General features: G+C 48.5%; 1 protein-coding gene across 1 annotated transcript in view; it reads left to right on the forward strand.

The window, feature by feature from the left end:
* CCDC50 (coiled-coil domain containing 50) overlaps window positions 1–18436 on the forward strand; it is a 47766-nt gene extending 29330 nt beyond the window's left edge. The window contains exons 5-11 of the mRNA XM_024214454.3: window positions 629–746; window positions 9182–9297; window positions 10018–10062; window positions 12502–12606; window positions 14626–14705; window positions 16071–16180; window positions 17326–18436. Coding sequence (XP_024070222.2) covers window positions 629–746; window positions 9182–9297; window positions 10018–10062; window positions 12502–12606; window positions 14626–14705; window positions 16071–16180; window positions 17326–17345 — 594 coding nt within the window. The 3' untranslated portion in view covers window positions 17346–18436. The remainder of the gene's footprint in view (window positions 1–628; window positions 747–9181; window positions 9298–10017; window positions 10063–12501; window positions 12607–14625; window positions 14706–16070; window positions 16181–17325) is intronic.
* The last annotated feature ends 1007 nt before the right edge of the window (window positions 18437–19443 follow it).

Here is a 19443-nt window from a genome sequence, read left to right on the forward strand (position 1 = left end):
TAACCACTCTGCCAGTGCACCTACAACTGGCCTCATGTAAAATAAAATCTATACTTACTGCCGGCAGTAGCTAAAATTAACCCATTCAGATATTCACAACTACAGCGGAGAGTAGCACACCATAGCACAGTCGATGCTGATTCACTCCCTGGTGCTCCTGGCATGCTTATTTGTGCACTGGGGGGTTGATGGGGAAGAGGGTGTCCTGCAGGATCCCTCGTCCCCAAAGCAAAGGACAGGAGGACGGAGCCATGTAGTCCCCTCATTCATTCCCTCTGGTAAGAGAGAGCTGTGGGGTGTACCAGCCAGCATGTGGGTCAGGTTGTTGCTTGATCTCTCCCTGTGCCTTCGTCTTCCCTTGTGTAAACTGCGGGTAATGAACTAAATCCCTGGAATGTTGGGAGGGTGAATTCACAGTCTGTGATGCTCATTGGAATCTTTAGCTGGGGGCCTTCAGAAATGTGAAGGATTGTTACTTACAGCATTCTGTTCATGCTAATAGCAGGAGAGGCGTCCACAGCTGTTGAAGGTACGACTTATTGTCTCCTTGGTGATAATAAGTGAAGGAGAGAGAGAATTCCCAGTGCTCTCGGGAAATGTCCTGACTCTGTCTCTCCTCCACCTCTAGGACATTGCCCGCATCCTACAGCAGAAGGAACTGCAGGAAGAAAAGAAAAGTAAAAAGCACTACCCAGAACCCCAGGGACACACCGCTCATGAGGACAGTTACTACCCAGAGAACGGAGGTAACCTTTCCTCTCTAGTGCAAGGATCACACGCTAGTACTGGTGATCCTGAGCTAGACAGTTTGACCTCCTGCTGGGAGAGCTGGGATTTTGGTTTAAATTCATTTCTTCTGCTCTGCTTAACGACCCAGTGACATCTATTGGGGTTTTGTTATTGACTTATTGGGCCCTAGGCTAAAACCGGGAGATTAGATAAAGCTCTTGTTCCCATTTTTATTTTAATGTTCCGTTAAAATGGGTTATAGGGTTGGGACGGTATGTGTGTAAAACCTGCTTGTGGTTAAAGATGATATGTGGCAGACAGTATATGTGTCTAATTTATTAACGTGGAGTGTACTAACAAGAAAGCTTAAGGTGATTTAGACACCTCAATTTTAAGGACCGTGTTTCCATTTTTGATTGGTGTCATCTGAAATACCGCAGTGGTGTAAGTGTGTAACGAATAACAGGTCTATGGAGTGGCCTTTCAAACAGAATTCCTATCAGGTATGTATCCAGCATTAGAACCAGTATATTCAACTGGTATGACTTACTGAAAAACAGGAGGGTCTCCAAAGAACATCTTCACCAAGATGATCACTCCGGTCTGTTAATCATGGAAAGAATGTAATCTGCAGGGCTGTTTTTCCTTGGGGACCTGCTTTTATGATCAAACACAACCTCCCTCCAGGTCAGGAGAGAATCAGGGTGTTTAATTATTGAACAGCGTGAAAATTGCTCTATTTGCTGGTTGCGGTTCTTTCTGACGTTCTTCCTCCTGAAAATGTGTGTTGGGAAAGGATTTGCCATTTTTGATTCAGGAATTGCACAGTTGAAGAGCAGACCTCTGATTTATGACCTTAAGAACTGTGTCTGATTATTAAATATTTCATCTGCCCTCACAAGTAAAATGTTTAGTTAAAGTTCAGTCAGAAATAAGCTTTAGGATGGCCAGAAAGTTCATACCACAAACTGTGTAGCAGCAACTAGATGGAAACGTCAGAATGATGAGATCTACCTTACACAAAATATTCTCCCAATGAAAGTGGTGACGGACCTCCTGCTGGAAGCTTTTAGAATTCGACTTGACAAGTCAATGGGAGACATGCTGTAGGGGAATAATCTTGCTCTTGCTGGGGTGAGAGGATTGGCTAGATTTCATAGCAGAAGTTAGAGATGGAAAAGATCTATGATTCTCTGAACCTGTATGCTAAGAAGATATGCAGCACCATGCGTGATGCACCTGGAGAGCAGGATATCATAAGGGAGGCTGCAAAATGGCATGGTGACATTTCCCTCCCACCAGACTTCTTCCACCTGTCATGATCTACAGTCTAGAAACATGATCCAACCATGGGAGGGGCAGGGTAGAAGGTCCTTAATCATCCAGTAATAATGGCCTTTTTTCTCCTTGCATTTAGCAACTAGATAGCTAACCGTAGTGGGTTCTCTAGAAGCACCGAGAGCATCTAGCATGTTGCTCTGGCACCTGTGAAGTACCTGAGTGCCAGGTGATAAGGACCCAATGTTATTGGTTTGTATTATCCTCACTTGATGTGGGTCCTATCTGCAAAGTGTTCTGATCTGTATCCAAGCTTCCCCCATATTCAGAGTGGGTGTGGATCTGAGATTCTAGTTCAGAACCATCCCTATTTTTAAAAGGAAAAATAAATACAAAAGAAGAGAGATTCTGTCCTGGAAGCATCTATGCCTTGGAAAATATTGTCCTATTCACCTGTCTCTTAATGTTTGATAAAGTGGCACCAACCCCTAAGAGTGCTTCTGTTACATCTACTGCAGGGCACCACAGTAACTGCAGGTTGGGTGGAAGCTAACTGTCCTGAGATTCACGGACACCAAATCTCCTGCTCAGGTTGTCTGGCATGGCGGAGTTACCCACACAGAAACAATCCTTTCCCAACCAAGTTTCAGCATTTCATGCCGTCCTTCCCTTTCTTCTCCCTGTCAGAGGTGGCTGGTTGGCTTGTTTTTGCTTTTTTCCTAAGCTGTGCAGACAAGATTAAACTAATCATAGGTGATGCTGGGTTGTAGGCACTAGTTAGTGTTGTGCAGAAACTGACTCCCGGCTTTCCTTTCATTTCTAATCACTGTTCAGTAAATCATCCAGATCATTTTTTTTTTAAACCGCTATCCATCATCTGCAGATAACACTCGCCATTTGAAATTGTCCAGGAAAACTCACCATTTAACAGACACTGCCATACTCATCCTTTCAGCTCTTGGTTTTTTGTTTGTTGTTTTTAAAATCAATATCTATCGTGTATAGAAGTCACGCAGATTTGCTTTCAAGATTGGTTTGCAGTAGGCTGCATTTCTTATAACTTTGAAGAGATTTTTCTAAACAGTATGATTTAAAGAGACCCAGTTGTTTTGATCCCCAAGACTGGCTCCTTGTTTCATAGGATAGTAACAGTTTAATTGTGCTTTCCTTAAAACAGAACACAAAGGATGTGCAATAGAGCCACCTTAAAATGAGTTTCGCTATCCTATGCAACGTTGTAGCCATGTTGGCTGCAGGATATTAGAGAGACAAGGTGGGTGAAGTGGTATTTTTTTATTGGACCAACTGCTGTTGATGCGAGAGACAAGCTTTTGAGCTTACCCAGAGCTCTGCTCCAGGTCTGGGAAAGGTACTCAGGCTATGTCTACACTGCAAATTACTTTGGTATAATTTACAATGCTCAAGGGTGTGAATAATCCACCCTAAGCACCGGAGTGGACAGCACTATGTCGACCATAGAGCTTCTCCTGCCGACATAGGCACTACCTGTCGCGGACGTGGAGTTATTAAGCCAACTGAGCTCTCTCCCGTCAGCATAGAGCAGGGGTACTCAGGAAAAATTTTGGTGGCCTCAGAGTGCGGCCACCAACTCTTGCTGGTGGCCGCTCTCACGCTTTTTCCTGAAATACTTAATTTAGCTTTAGGTAAACCAAATAAATATGCGCATATACACGTCCAAATCATTGTAGTTTGTTTATTGCTCATGAGTAAGTCTGTTGTGAAAAGTGTTATTAACAAACATACAGCTGTCACTTTTCACAGCAGACTTAATCGGCCCTGGCAAGCCTGGGCTTTGTATTTACCTGTGAGACACTGGTTACGTCTACACTGGAATAAAAGACTCAGGGCATGGCCGTGACTGGCCCAGGTGTGGTTTGGGCTGTGGGGCTAAAAATTGCTTTGTAGATATTCAGCGCAGGTGGCCGGAGCCCAGGCTTAGGGTCCCAGAGCCAAACCCGAACAGCTACGCAGCAATTTTACTGCCCCACGGCCCAAGCCCTGTCAGCTGACCCGGGCCAGCCGCAGGTATTTCATTGCAGTGTAGACATACCCTCTGAGTACATTGCCCAGACCTGAAGAAGAGCTCAGAGTAGCTTGAAAGCTTGTCTCTCTCACCAACAGAAGTTGGCCCAACAAAAGAGATTACGTCAGCCACCTTGTCTCTCTTAGCTATTATGAAACTGTGTCCACAATGGAGAAGGAAAGTCCCTCGCTGTTTCATTGTGCTGCAATCCTGCTTACAGTCATCTCTGCTTAGTGTGAACTCTTTTTCATGGCTGTGCTCTGAATGCTGCACCGTACTGCTGCATGGAGCACTTCCCTCTGCCCCGTGACTTTTCTTAGAAATTAAATCGAACAGAAGATTGTGGGCAGGCACACGTCTAACTCCCCCACCGTTAAACATTTGTATCTAGTTATCACTGTGAAAGCAAAACCAAAGAGGATTTCCACCCGCTTCGTGGAAAGCTCAGATGAAGCAAATCTGCTAAACGACCAAGGGGAATGTTTTTTTTTTAAAACTACATTGCTGAGGTCAGGAACCATTTTCTGAACTCAGTGTGTAAGTTTTGTCAAGTACCATCTGGCCTTTAAATTTCCACAGTGATACTTAGAGTCTAGACTTGAGCTCTCTAATGAGGGAACTAAGGCCCTCAGACCTCCTGCTTTCTGATTCACCAAAGGGAGGGTTGTTAGTCTCCGTTTACTTTTCAAGCAAGGTGCTCGGATACCATGGTAATGGGTGAGCTTATAAAAAGGTAGAATTGGCCTGTCTCCAAGCTGTCTTAATTTCACAGCATGGAGCTTTATTCCTCCCACATGAGAACACATACTGGTGGTCTTCTTTTCCCCCTTTACTGAAATCTTATGGCTAAAACTAGGGCTGGGCAAACAGGTTTTGAAAGACCTGAGACCCGATCTGAGCCTCTCTTCAGAACTGACACTGAAACGTTTCTGGAGGCCTGAGTACGTTTCTCCTCTCCCACACCCTTCTCCATTAAGCTGCCCCCTGCGAACCTGGTTCTGGTTGGGTCCAGGAGCAATCGGAAGTGAGGAAATACCGTGAAATGGGCTGGTCCCATGCTCTTTGTCAGCCTAGCCGGCAGCGAGAGGGCCCCCCCCACATCTCTCGAGTTACCCAGCCTTGTTTTTTCAGGCACTCAGGCTTTAGATGAGGATCCAGATGGCTGTGTGCATAGCAAACCAAACCTGCAACACGTCAGTCCCTCGTCCACCACTTACTCCTCCTAGTTTAGCTGCTTAATTAGGTCCCCACTGTGTTGTGTAACTCTCAGCTGCCCACCTGTACCTTAGGCTCCTGTTTTGACCCTGCATGTTTGTGCTGCCCATCTTACCTGTTTCCATGTGGAGCTGCCTTTTCCGCTAATCCCGTGTCACGCTTGTGCCATCGCCTGCTGCGTGAGCTCGCCCCTCTTCGCTGGCATTAACTTGTGTGTCACTAACCTGCTTCATTGTTTGTCCCATCCCTCGTCGCTCAGACCACCTGAGGGGTAGCTCCAGGGAGCAGGTTTCTGAGTATTCGAGGCCCCGCAGAGCCCGGAGTGGTGACAGGCACGCGCGTGAGCGGAGAGAACCCCAAAGAGCCTCCCTGGCTCTTTCTGATAATGCCACTGAACGCGAGTACCCCGCCGCCAAGGAGTCTCAGAGCTCTCCTCTGCTGAGCAAGACCAGGGACGGCAACCAACGCAGCAGGGAGCGGCGGAAACCAGCCAGCCGGGAGAGGCCTCGGAGACCTCCCAGCCTTGACCTGGACAGAACAGCTGACTATGAGCCCTGGGACCGCAGCAGCAGCTTGGAAAGGAAGCCACTGAGCCGTGAGAAATTCAGGAGACCTCCCAGCCTTGATCTGGACAGACCAGTTGAATGCAAGGCCTGGGACCACAGCAGCAGCTGGAAGCGGCAGGAAAGGAAACCAACTAGCCAGGAGAGGCCTCTGAGACCTCCCAGCCTTGATCTGGGCACAGAGATGGGATGTGCCACCTGGGAGCAAAAAGAAAGAAGGCCATTGAGCCAGGAAAGGCCTCGGAGGCCTCCTGCTCTTCAACTGGACCTGGAGACTGACCAGGCAGCCTGGGGCCACAGCAAAAGCCAGCAGCAGAGAGACAGGAAGCCACTGAGCAAGGAGAGAGCGAGGCGACCTCCCAGTCTTGATCTGGAGGCAGCTCAGGACCACAGCAGCAGCTGGTTATCAAACCCAGAAAACCACAGGTCCCACCACCAAGACCGCATGTCCCCCAGGGGGTCTTGTGAAGTGAGGCTCCGTGACGCAGAGGAATTGCACAGGCAAGATCACAGGAGGGGTGAGGAGAGCGATTATAAAAGAGCAGGACACGGGCCAAGAACGTCTCCCTCCCCACACGCTGAGAACTGGGAAAAGGACAGAGACCGCCATCGAGACCCAGGTAACAGAGAAAGGGGGTTGGGCGAAGGATGCGGGGTGTGAGCCTGATTTGTCAGGTTGTCCTGGTTCTTCTCAAGGTCCCTGTCTAGAATATCTGTCTGGGCCCCATCTGTCTAGACGGCCAGTTTGTTTCCTAGGCTTGTGTTAGAAATGCCATTGGAAAGTTCCCGGGTCTCCACTGCTCCAGTGTGATAAAGATAGTTCTGCGTCGACTCTTTGGACACAACGGTGAGCGGAGCTGCCCAAGTACCTAGAGAGACAGAAAATGGTCTTGGCTCTTGTTCTCTGTACCAGGACGGCTCCCTTTCTTAATAAGACCCTCCTTATTCATATTCGGACTCTTTCTGGTCTATGCTAGTGGGCAGGTGAAACGGAATTGCTATGAACTCTACTCCCGCTGTCTGGTGGAAACAGCCTTTTACTAATAACAATAATTACCGGCTCCGCAGTCTCCTGGCACCAAAACAAAAACAGTGGAGGCCGGGGGCGCAAACGCTAAGCGGAATGAGCCAGTTTCTGCCCTCCGCCACGCTCTTGCCACCCCGTTCCGTTCACTGGGGTTGTAAACGAAGGCAGACTCTGGCCCCCAGCGTGAGGGGTGCGCTCTCTTTGGGGACAGCTTTTCAAAAGCGCTCAGCACCTGGCAGTTCCCACCGTCCTCGGTGGCTGCTGGCCACGTCCCTTAGGAGCTCTGGTTTTTGAAAGTCCAGCTGTGTGTTTAGATCCCGAAATGGGAGCCACGGGGTACGGAGCTGTTGTGCAAACTCTTAGCTTTTTGCCAAAGAGAGAGAATTTCTGTTTGTTTGTTTTTCTAGAGAAGCGTTTCCTGGTTCATTTGGTGGTGTGCTGCTGTACATGCATGTAGAGCACACGGATTAAGTGCACTTTAAAAATCCAAATATGCCACTAGAATTTAAACACCTACTCTAACGCCTCTTATACCAGCCAAGCGACGATGGTCTCATTGCTAAAGAAAAAAGCCAAGAGTTTGGAGACTTGGGGTCTAGCTTCAGCTCTGCCCCAGACTTAGTAGGAACTTGCACTAGTCACCTAACTAATCTGCACTCCAGCTTCCCTCTCCGTACAGTGGAGATGATCCAACGTATCCACCTTGCAGGGTGTTGTGAGTCTTGCGTTCTTTTAGAAGCTCCTGCAGAGGTTTGTTTTTTGGAAATGCAAGTTATTAATAAGGTGTGTGTATCAAGAAGGGTCCCAGTCATTCCTCTGGGAGACCATGGCATAGCATCCCACTGGATGTATAGTGACTGCACAATGATTAAAATAGCCAAGCTATACAAGTGGCAGCTCATCTCCTCTTCCTGTGGGCCTTAATTATAGCTGGTGCTTTGTGCTGGATGTTCCTACTTCATGTGGGCAGGAGTAATATGGAAATTACTACTGTCTTTCTAGATTCGCTCTGTTTAGCTTAACCTTCTCTTTGTTAAGGGGCAACTTGGTAACAGTCTGTAAGTACCTACATAGGGAACAAATATTTGATAATGGGCTCTTCACTCCAGCAGAGACCGGGATGACGTAATCCAATGGCTAGAAGTTAAAGCTAGACAAATTCAGACCGGAAATAAGGTGTACATTTTTAACAGTCAGAGTAATTAACAGCCAAACTACTTAGCAAGGGTTGTGGCAGATTCTCCATCACTGACCATTTCTAAATCAAGATTGGGTGTTTTTTTCTAAAAGCTCTGCTCTACGAATTATGGTGGGGCAGGTCTCTGACCTGTGTTATCGAGGTCGTCAGACTAGATGATCACAGTGGTCCCTTCTGGCCTTGGAAGCAATGAAATAAACGTTCCTCTTTGTATTCTGAGGGGGGAAAAGACTGGCTAAGCCCTGGTCTGCCTTAAAATTTAGATTGGTCGAGCAACATTGCTCAGGGGTGTGTACAATTCACACCCCTGAGTGCTGTAACTAGGCCGCCCTAACTCCTGGTGTAGATGTGGCTGGGTTAATGGAAAAATCCTTCCATTGACCCAGCTACTGTCACTTGAAGAGGTGGATTACCTACGTGGAAGGAAAATCCCTTCCATCCATGTAGGAAGAGTCTGCGCTACGGCGGTAGGTAGAGATTATTCAGTTTGGAGCAGACTGTAATTGCTGAACTGAGGGTAGAGAGGGATGATCTCAGATGCAGAGAGAGGCACTCGCTGGATGATCCTGAGATCAGAGTATTGTAGCCCAGCGTCTGAAGATGCAAGCAAGATAGGGCTCTCATTGATTAAGTGCAGCATCCTTGTATCTGGTCCAACAGGGATGAGGAGAACCCCTGAGCTTCCTCCCACTCTCTCTCCAACACCTGGTGAAAAGGGAGTCTGGACTGGCTCTAAAATTGTCCCATTGTGGAAACCATCTAAAATAGGGGTGGTTTGACCCCACTTTCTGCCCAGAACAAGAACTGAACCTTGTATGAGATTCAGAAGTCTTTGTTTAATTATTTTCTCTCCAAAAGAAGAGCTGTCCTTGCTGAATTTGTGAACCAATCGGGACAGTAATGGCCAGAAATCTCACGAGAGCCTGTCCCAGGCTGGTTTTGCAGAGCCCAGCATTTCAGACAGGCTTTTCCTGTGTCGCTGTCTCCAGTAATGGATCTCTGAACCTTCTGAGCAGAGCCCGTTTGGGCCTCTGGGAAAGTAGCCTATTGCAGGGGTGGGGGTGGGGGTGGTCCCATTCAGAGCTGCGTGGGAGCTGAGGGATTTGATTTCTCTCCTGGTTTTGCAGGATTGAAGTCGAGGGGGACAAAAGAAGCTGTTTATGCCAAACCCCGAGTGGCCCGTAGGGACCTGGAGCTATATGATGCAGAGATCGCTAGGAAACTGCAAGAGGAAGAGCTTCTGGTGAGCAGAGATGGCAACAATTAACTAACGAGAGACTGGAGAATTAACCCCTTGGCCAGTGTCAGCTGCTGTTGAGAGCTAATGGGCAGCTGTCATGTAAGGGGCCAGATTTTTAAAGGTATTTAGGCGCGATGGGAGTTAGGTGTTTAAATACCTTTAAAAACCTGTCCCTAAATGCTTTGGGTCCTATTCCATTCATTGGAACAGTGACCTTGCGCAGTTTTCAGTAAATGCAACTTGATTTTGTATCGTTTCTTTCACGCACACCCAGTCTTTCCCAGAGCACTGGGCAGAGTCTGGGAATGACCGAGGCAGACACATCTTAGGTGGCACAGGCGGGGCGGAGAGCCAAGGGGTGATCAGCAACAGGGCGGAGGAGGTAGACAGATGCAAGAGGGGAGCATGGGAAGATGGAAGGTGCAGAGGAGGAGTCTCTCTCGCTGATGCTGGGAAAAGCTATGCAGGAGACTGGGATTGGATGGGGCGGGGAGCAGGATGAGTTGTGACTGGGGGCGGGCAGGGGGAGGACTAGAGCAAAACATCTGGAGGGTTTTAAAAACCAAGCTGGTCACTTTAACCTGGCTCGCGAGACAAACGCGGAGAGGGTTGACGTGCTTGGGGAGCAGAGAGCGGTGTGATTCTAGGCAGGCCCCGAGCAGCGTGTTTTGCTATTGTTCGATTTGACTCGAGGCGTCTCAGGTTCTGCTTTTCTTTTTCTAGGCCAACCAGGTTGATAAGAGGGCAGCGCAAGTAGCCCAGGATGAGGTGAGCCCCTGTCCCTCTAAGAGTTTAATCATTTGAACCAAACGGCTGAGAATGGTGGTTAGAATCCTAGAATATCAGGGTTGGAAGGGACCTCAGGAGGTCATCTAGTCCAACCCCCTGCTCAAAGCAGGACCAATTCCCAACTAAATCATCCCAGCCAGGGCTTTGTCAAGCCGGGCCTTAAAAACCTCCAAGGAAGGAGATTCCACCACCTCCCTAGGTAATGCATTCCAGTGCTTCACCACCCTCCTAGTGAAATAGTGTTTCCTAATATCCAACCTAAACCTCCCCCACTGCAACTTGAGACCATTGCTCCTTGTTCTGTCATCTGCCACCACTGAGAACAGCTGAGCTCCATCCTCTTTGGAGCCCCCCTTCAGGTAGTTGAAAGCAGCTATCAAATCCCCCCTCATTCTTCTCTTCTGGAGACTAAACAATCCCAGTTCCTTCAGCCTCTCCTCATAAGTCATGTGCTCCAGACCCCTAATCATTTTTGTTGCCCTCCGCTGGACTCTTTCCAATATTTCCACATCCTTCTTGTAGTGTGGGGCCCAAAACTGGACACAGTACTCCAGATGAGGCCTCACCAATGTCGAATAAAGGGGAATGATCACGTTCCTCGATCTGCTGGCAATGCCCCTACTTATACAGCCCAAAATGCTGTTAGCCTTCTTGGCAACAAGAGCACACTGTTGACTCATATCCAGCTTCTTGTCCACTGTGACCCCTAGGTCCTTTTCAGCAGAACTGCTACCTAGCCATTCGGTCCCTAGTCTGTAGCAGTGCATAGGATTCTTCCGTCCTAAGTGCAGGACACTGCACTTGTCCTTGTTGAACCTCATCAGGTTTTTTCTGGCCCAATCCTCTAATTTGTCTAGGTCCCTCTGTATCTGATCCCTACCCTCCAGCGTATCTACCACGCCTCCCAGTTTAGTGTCATCTGCAAACTTGCTGAGAGTGCAGTCCACAGCATCCTCCAGATCATTAATAAAGATCTTAAACAAAACCGGCCCCAGGACCGACCCTTGGGGCACTCTGCTGGAAACGCTGCCAACTAGACATGGAGCCATTGATCACTACCCGTTGAGCCCGACGATCTAGCCAGCTTTCTATCCACATTACAGTCCATTCATCCAGCCCATACTTCTTTAATTTGGCGGCAAGAATACTGTGGGAGACCGTATCAAAAGCTTTGCTAAAGTCAAGGAATAACACATCCACTGCTTTCCCCTCATCCACAGACCCAGTTATCTCATCATAGAAGGCAATTAGGTTAGTCAGGCACGACTTCCCCTTGGTGAATCCATGCTGACTGTTCCTGATCACTTTCCTCTCCTCTAAGTGTTTCATAATTGATTCCTTGAGGACCTGCTCCATGATTTTTCCAGGGACTGAGGTGAGGCTGACTGGCCTGTAGTTCCTCGGATCCTCCTCCTTCCCTTTTTCAAAGATGGGCACTACATTAGCCTTTTTCCAGTCATCCGGGACCTCCCCCGATCGCCATGAGTTTTTAAAGATGATGGCCAATGGCTCTGCAATCACATCCGCCAACTCCTTTAGCACCCTCGGATGCAGCGCATCCGGCCCCATGGATTTGTGCTCATCCAGTTTTTCTAAATAGTCCATGGTTCATGAGAAATGTCTGTCTGCCTCAGGTCCCCCCCTCTGGCACTGCCCCCTGTCCCTCCATCCTTGCAGGGCTCTGTCTGCTTGTCACCTCTTCTTACTCTCTCGAGACTTCAGGGCAGTAAATTGCATTTCCTGATTGCAGCCCAGCCTTTTCCTCCATTGCCAGATCCTGATGCTGGCCACATACGAGTGACTCTAGTAGCCCTGAGGGGGATTGTCAGAGAAACCCCACCTTTGGGGAGGGGGAGGGAAGAAACAAAGGGCAGAAAGGGGGTGTCCCGATCCAGACTGGCCTGCCACCAAATCAGAAACCAACAGCGATGGGCGATGCATGCAGTGTATAATCTGCCCCATCACCGCAGTGTCGCCTCTTTTCTGGCAAGGGCTTCGGGTGAAGTCCTAGCCCCCCGCGAAGTCAAGGGAACCTTTGCCATTGACATCAGTGGAGTTGGGATTTCACCCTTCACTTAACTTTGCCGACGCTTTGCACCTTGGCGTGCCCAGAAAGGCAACGGAATCGAAGAGCAGGTTTGGCCGTTTCGTCCAGCTTCCCGCTCAATCTGGTGATGGTGAGGTCAGCTAGTAAGATGTACAGTGAATTCGAAACCCAGGGGCTTTGCAGCTATCTCATTCTGCAGCCAGCCAGATGGGGGATCAAAGCGCCCGTGATGGCAAGTGGGCAAAAAGCACCATCCCTAGGTCCTCTGAGAACAGCGGAAATTGTAAAACACAGTGGGAAAGCATTAAATTTGCTTGAAATCAAAATAAAGCCAGAGCTCTCTTACATGGGTCTTGTATTTTTTCTGTTAGGAGATAGCTCACCTGTTGATGGCGGAGGAAAAGAAGGCTTATAAGAAAACGAAGGACCGAGAGAAGTCCTCTCTTGAAAAGAAAAGGCAGGACCAAGACTGGAAGGTACGCTTGGCCTCAGAACACCCCTACAAAGCGAGTGGTTTTGTGCCCATTTTCCAGATGGGGTAGCTGAGGCATAGGTGAAGTGGGGTAGATAGAGGTGGTGTCAGTCCAGATTGCAAGATGCCGGCACTTGGAGGGTTAAAACAGGAGAATAGCTCGAGTGGAAAATGTTAAAGGGCTTGATCCTGAAAGGTGCCGAGCACCATGACCCGCTGCACCTGTTTAAGCCCTCTCACGTTGTGGGTTCTCAGCATCTCATCTTGGCCCCAAGCCCCTGAAGAAATTCTGCAGCTTGTGTCTGAAACCCTGCAGATGTCCTCTGGCGTGTACAGCGGCAACAAGGCACTGCTGTAATGCTCACCGTCTTTGGGTGGTAGCCGTTAACGATGATGGGGCTCTGTTTCATTGATCAGATGGACTGAAGAGCGAAGAGCCAGAGTGAAGTGAGGGCAGGGACCTGTTATACCAGAGTTGACTGATGTGTGGAGCACAATATGATTCGAAACGTGCTGTCTGCGTGGCCGTGAATTAGTCCGTCCTCTCCTGCAATTAACCTCCTGGAAGCTGGCAGTAGAGTGGAGTTATGTGGCCTTGTGCTCTGCCGATTGCACGCCAGCTGGGTCAGATTTGTGACTCAGTCTTGGGTGGGGAGATGCGGTAGCAGTGCCAGGCATGCAGTGGCGCAGCCCTTTAAGAACAAGCAGCTTAGGGTAGGTCTGCGCTTCAGCACCTGAGCTGTAACGTCTACACTGCTGCTTTTAGCGCAAGCCCGAGTTTAGACCTGGGCTCTGAGACTTGCTGCTGCGGGTCTGAAAGTGCAGCTTAGGTGTTCACTTCGTGCGTTTCAGAAGAGGCCATTTCAATGAACAAGAAGGGGAACTGCAGTTAGACTAGGCAGGAGAAGAATTACAACTGTGGTGAATTTCCAAGCTAGCTGGCAGAAACTGATCTTCTGCTGAAGTCCGAGGGAAGTTCCCCCTTTGGTGCAAGTATTGGACAATTAGGTGTGTGCTGTGGCAGAGGTTCCCCCACTATCTGTGAACCACCAGCGGTTCGTGGAGAAGTAACTAGTCACATGGTGCTGGCTTCTCTTTATTTCCAGCTGCCAAATTGCCTTCAAAGACAGCGGAAGAGTCATTAAGTACTTTTCCTAGTGTTTCTCCACCTATGCATTTGCTGTAGTTGCCCCAGGGATGGGTAATATGACTCACGTGGGGGGGAAGCAGCCGTGAGACTGTCGCTGTATGAAAATGTGGCCTGCACTTTGAAAAGTCACAGGCATTTGACACCTCCTCCCGCAACAGTCAGTGCTGGCCACTGCCAGGTACAGGAGATAGATTAGACGCACCGTAGACCTGTTCCATTTTTGGCCATTCTGAGGGAAGAACAACTGAGTCTCCATTCTAAAGAAACCGTCGCATAACCAGGGGATTGACGCCTCTTTTGAAGTAACTCTGCAAAGGGCGGGCTGGGAGGTGATAGGAAGTAGTGTAGCTCCAGGTTCTGTAGAGACTAAAAATGGCGTAGCGTGAGTCTTAGGTGCGTTTACCTCTGCCCATGTCTGCCACTGCGCTAGGTCAGCCTGTCCGCTGTCTGGCCAGATTTTCAAAGTTAGGCTTGCACTGTTGCAGACACTCGTTTGCATATGCCTGACCCAATGTGCCTGTGCAAATGACATGTATTTGCACATGCAAACTGTCAGCTAGATCTCTGGCGCACTGTGCACAATGGATCTGTGTGTGTCATCCTCTGGCTTAATGCATATAGTTGTGTCCCCTGCTAGTAACAGGCCCCAACAACATAACAACCTGCCTTGTATTTACAGCAAAAGGAGCTTGGCTCTAGAAGCCGGTGGTTCTGGTTTGGGAGTTCCCAGGTTTGCTCCCTGCTGAATGGGTGTATGTGGTCACAGCTTCTTTCATGCAGTCGCAGGTGGCTACTTTGGACAATCTGGCCCATGTTTTGTAAGGAAAGTATGTGGCTCCCCAGTGACCTGCCGCCTTCTCTTCTCCCCCTCAGCGTGACACAAGCGAATCCGCGCGTCCAAGGTCAAGAGAAAGGCTTGAACCTCAGAGACCCAAGAGTGACAAACCGGCACGGTGAGCTGTAAAACTGGGCAAATCCGCCGAGGAAACAATCAAAGGGTTGAATCTCAGGGAGCAAATACTGGGAAATGACAGGAGGCGGGGGAGTGCAGGGGCTTGAACACTGAACAGGGATGGAAGGTGCAGGGCCCTGTGAGGTGCTCCTTGAGGTTTGGTGTTGGCTTATATGGGTCCATGGCATTTAGCCACTGAAGAGTCCCCATCTTACAGTGGCAAAGATAGCTGAGCTTGGGCAGCGGCACTTGATAAGTGGCCAGGCGGCTCTGAGTGGGTTAAATGTCTCCAGGAGTTTGGGCGGCTGCTTTTGAATGTCTGAAATCAAATGGACACCACGGTTGTCTCTATGCAGCGTTAATAAACGGAGACACGTGCACTGCCCCTCTCTCTCTCTCTCTCTGTCTGACTCACAGACACACTGAAGTCAGACAACTGCCTGAGTACAGACAATCCATTGCAACTGGGTGAATCTTACTGGTTCACCACATTGCGCTTGAGTGGTTGGGGGCCCATATTACAACCTTCCCATGCACTGATACAGCGCCTGCAAGGCGGGGTCAAACGCTAGTGTTGAGCTTGGTGGCTTTAAGCCCTGTTACTGGGATGAGACTAATAAAGTTTTTTTTTTTTTTTTTTTTAAATGAATAAAAGGGAGAGCTGGTCGGGGGGGGGGGGGTAGGGGAGGAATCAATACAAATATTAGAATTTCAGACCTGTTCTCACTTTGCAAAGTTCAAAATGTACCTATTTTCACTGCAGAATTGATCACGGTATGTTTTTATCTAATTTCCCAATTGAAATGTTTCGCGTACTGAAAACACATTGAAACCATTATCCAATGAAAATTTTCAGTTACATAAATGCGACATATTTGGAGAACATTGAGAAATGTCTGTGAGAAGAGGCCTATTTTTAGATGGCACAATTTTTCATTCAATAAATTCTGACCACATCTATTAAAAGGAGACTATTTAAAAGCCTTAAAGGCTGGAAATAATGCATAACTTAACAATTGGAGTAATTAACCATTGGAAACAACTTACCAAGGGTTGTGGTGGATTCTCCATCACTGGCAATTTTTAAATCAGGACTGGATGCTTTTCTAAAAGCTCTGCTCAGGAATTATTGTGGGGCAGGTCTCTGGCCTGGGCTATGCAGAAGGTCAGACTGGATGATCACAATGGTCCTTTCTGGCCTTGGAATCTGTGAATGAAATCTGTGAATAAAAGTTCAGCCCAGGAGATCAAACAGCACAGACGTCTTTGCTGCCAACATGCAGGATGTGCTCCAGGGTATTATTTTGGGTGCTTCATTGTTGCTGTAATTTTTTTCCTGACTTTGTTTTCTTTCTGTTCTTGGCAGGCCGCCGCCGCCTCCAGTCACAGAACTGGACGACTTCGATCACAGTCGTGGTTTTACAAGCCAGCCTAGCTCCGTGCGTCAGTTTTCTAAACCTGAGTCTTCTCCAAAAGGTAAGAAGAGCGGCCCATAACTGCTTCAGCACTGCGTCCACATCGGTGACTCAGTTCAAATAATCAGCCTGAAAAACATCACTTTCTGGTGGCTGCTGTGTGTGGATAGATAGAGAGAATATCACATCGCACCCTACAGACACACGATCCTGCTCCATAAACCCTCTGTTCTCAAGTCCCTGCCCCAAAGAGCTTACATCTAAGAGCTAAATGATGCCTCTTGAGAACACACAATAAAGAACAAGAGCAGGAGGGTTTAACAGTTTCATTTTCACGCGTGACTAACTCCAAGGCGCAGGATGAGAGGGAATGGTGTGAAGGCAGCAAAGCAGTGGGCTTCAGCTGACTCATCCTGCTACACAGAGCAATCCTACACATTAGGAAACCTTCAAAGAGTTGTCTGGCTGGTGGATGACCAGGCTGAGGCTTTTCTGTAGAGCGCTAGACTTGCCGCGCGCATCGGCCTGTCTGTGGTTTTTCCATAGCCCTCGTCACTAGAGCATCTAAGCACGGTGCTTTCTGAAATCGCTTGAGGCTGGGGGTCCCTTCATTGTCCAGCTTCCATAGCTGGAGAGGAAGGGGTGGGGCTAGCTTATGTCAAAGGGAGGGGAGATGTTGGGGGCACTTCATATAGGTTACTAGATGCTGAATCAGTGCCTAGTGCCGTTCTCGCTGGTGGGCCATTCACAGACTGAGAGCAATTGAAGGGTTTGCCTTTTCCGGGGACCTATCCAGGTGTTTCCTGAACCTTTTACTGACCCTAATAGTCCACCTTCCCCACTTCTGAATTTTTGAATGCACCAACACTCAGACAGTTAAACCAGCCGCAGGGCAGCTAAGAACTAGAAGAAAGCTTTAGATCCAGTCATCCTCACTGAGCTATATGCCAGTGGTTCTCAAATGTTTCTGTTGATGACCCTTTTCACACAGCAAGCCTCTGAGTGTGACCTCCCCTTACAAATTAAAAACACATTTTTTTCATATTTAACACTATTCTAAATGCTGGAGGTGAAGCGGGGCTTGGGGGTGGAGCCTGACAGCTCGCAAACCTCACGTTATAACCTTGTGACCCCCTGAGGGGTCATGACCCCCCAGTTTGAGAACCCCTGCTCTGTGCTAACTGATTTTTCCCTTTTGTTTTATAGGTTTCCATTACAAGCAGTAAAAAGCTAGACTTTGCATTGATACTGACTCTCTTCTGTAGCAAACGTTACTGGAATTCCCAGGAGAACTTCTCATTTCCTTTACCCAACTCGAGTTCCATCCTCAGGACTTCTTCCTTTTTAAATGTCATGTCAATAAGTAGTGTATGTTCATTCTGGTTTCCCGGTTGTTTGTGATCACTTTAGTAGCGCAGTAAAATCTAGCCACTGTGTAGCTGACCAGCTGTACCCAGCTAGCTGATCTGACAACACCTTTCCAGCCCTCTGAATCCCTTTTTAGCTACAGCTGCATCTTTGACAATTAGTGGCTTGATCTTTTTTTGAGAGAGAGAGGGAGACAATTGGGGGGAAAAGTCCAAGATGTGAGGTGGATTATGGCAATGCAGAAATCAAGAAATAGGATGGAGATTAACATGTGACTAAGATGACCCACAGCTTTCTGTGGTAACCGGGAATGCACATCTTCCCGAGTACTGAGTGAGAAAACGGAGCCAAATCAACACAGAGCAACTGATATTTTCCATGGTAGTTGGCATGAAGATGAATGCGTCTTCGTACATCTACCAGCAGGATGCTCGGACTTCATGCCCTTTGGAGAAAAAACTGTTCTGTCTACAAAGTCTCTGTTGTGCTGTCACTTCTTAGGAAACACCCTTTGGGTGACGCACGTAACATGCTTCTATGTCCGAGTCAGGCCTCTGAATAAGGGGCTGTAAAACTTCAGCTCTTGCTGTACGTCTCATATGTATTGCTTTTAAGAAGTTTTCAATTTCTTGATGCAGCTGTCAGTGGTGGAGCCAGAGAGGAATATAAATTCATGGACCATAGGGCCAAAAGGGACCATTATGATTATCTGGGGTGACTTTGTGCACGGCACAGGTCAGAGAACCTCACCCAGGAAAAATGGGGGAAATTAGTCTTCTTTACACCATTGAGCCCGATAACTTGTGGCTGAACCAGAGCGTGTTTTCTAGAAGAGCACCCAGTCTCTGTTTGTTTAAGATGCCATGTGAAGATGACGACGTAATCACTTCCCAGAGTGCAGGAATCCTCTGTCAATCGAAGATACCCGCCTAGGTTCTCTTCTGCACTGATCCTTGTGTCCTTCCCCCCCCCCCCCCCCCCCCGCCCCATGGGAGACGAGTACCTCCCGAACCGCCTCCCAGGTCTTTCAACCTCAGCGTTTTTGTCAATCTCTGTGCAAATACATTTGAATTGCAAAGCTGACCATAGACGTACAGTAAGTTCTTAAGCCTATCCAGCCAATAAGGGCTAGGTGGCCAGTCCGCAAGTCAGTGGCTGTGCATTGGTGAGCAGCCTGGGAGGGAAACTCCCTGAATTGCTGCTACCCCAGAGAGGCAGTAAACTGCACTGAGTCTGTGCTTAGTGCATCCCTTGGTTCCCTGACCTGCCAGGGTCACGATGCTGCTGGGCGCACAGAGAGGTGGGGAACGCAGCGGCTCTCCAGAGCCTGCTCGCATGAAGCGATGGTGCACCGTGCTGGCACAAGGGAGTAAGGAATGCTTCTGCCCCCTCCGCTCCTTTGTAGCGGTCTGCAGGATGGGCCCCAATCCAGCCCCAAGGCCACGTCTTCGCTAGGGAAAAAAAAGGCGTGTTCTTAACTCCCAGCTAAGGTAAGTCCTAGCGAAGACAAGGCAGTCGGTAGCTGGCAGGTCGAGTTAAAGGCTATGGAGCAGCCTAGTTTACCCTGACCTTCTAACTCATGTGAAAACTACAAATTGCCTGGTCTTCACGAGGATTTTACCTCAGATTAGTTACCCTGTGTTATAACAATAGCTGCCATGCAGCGCCTTTCAGCTGTAGACCTCAAAGCAGTTTACAAATGGGGAAACTGAGGCATAGAGAGGAGAGGTGACTTGCCTAAGGTCACCCAACCGGCCCGTGGCTGAGCGGGGACTAGAACCCAGTCTTCTGAGTCCCAATCCAGTGCTCTATGTATCAGGCCACACTGCCTCTGTTAGCTCGTGTGAGTCAAGAACGCACCTTTGTTCTGAATGAAAAGAAGGCTTAGGTGAGTTAGAAATAACTCGGGGGTTTTCTGCATTGTTGGTATCCCCTGCTGTTGAATGGACTCAGGCC

This window comes from Terrapene carolina, unplaced genomic scaffold (assembly GCF_002925995.2).
Source record: "Terrapene carolina triunguis isolate 2854851 unplaced genomic scaffold, T_m_triunguis-2.0 Scaffold88, whole genome shotgun sequence".
In the NCBI taxonomy this organism is placed as follows: domain Eukaryota; kingdom Metazoa; phylum Chordata; order Testudines; family Emydidae; genus Terrapene; species Terrapene triunguis.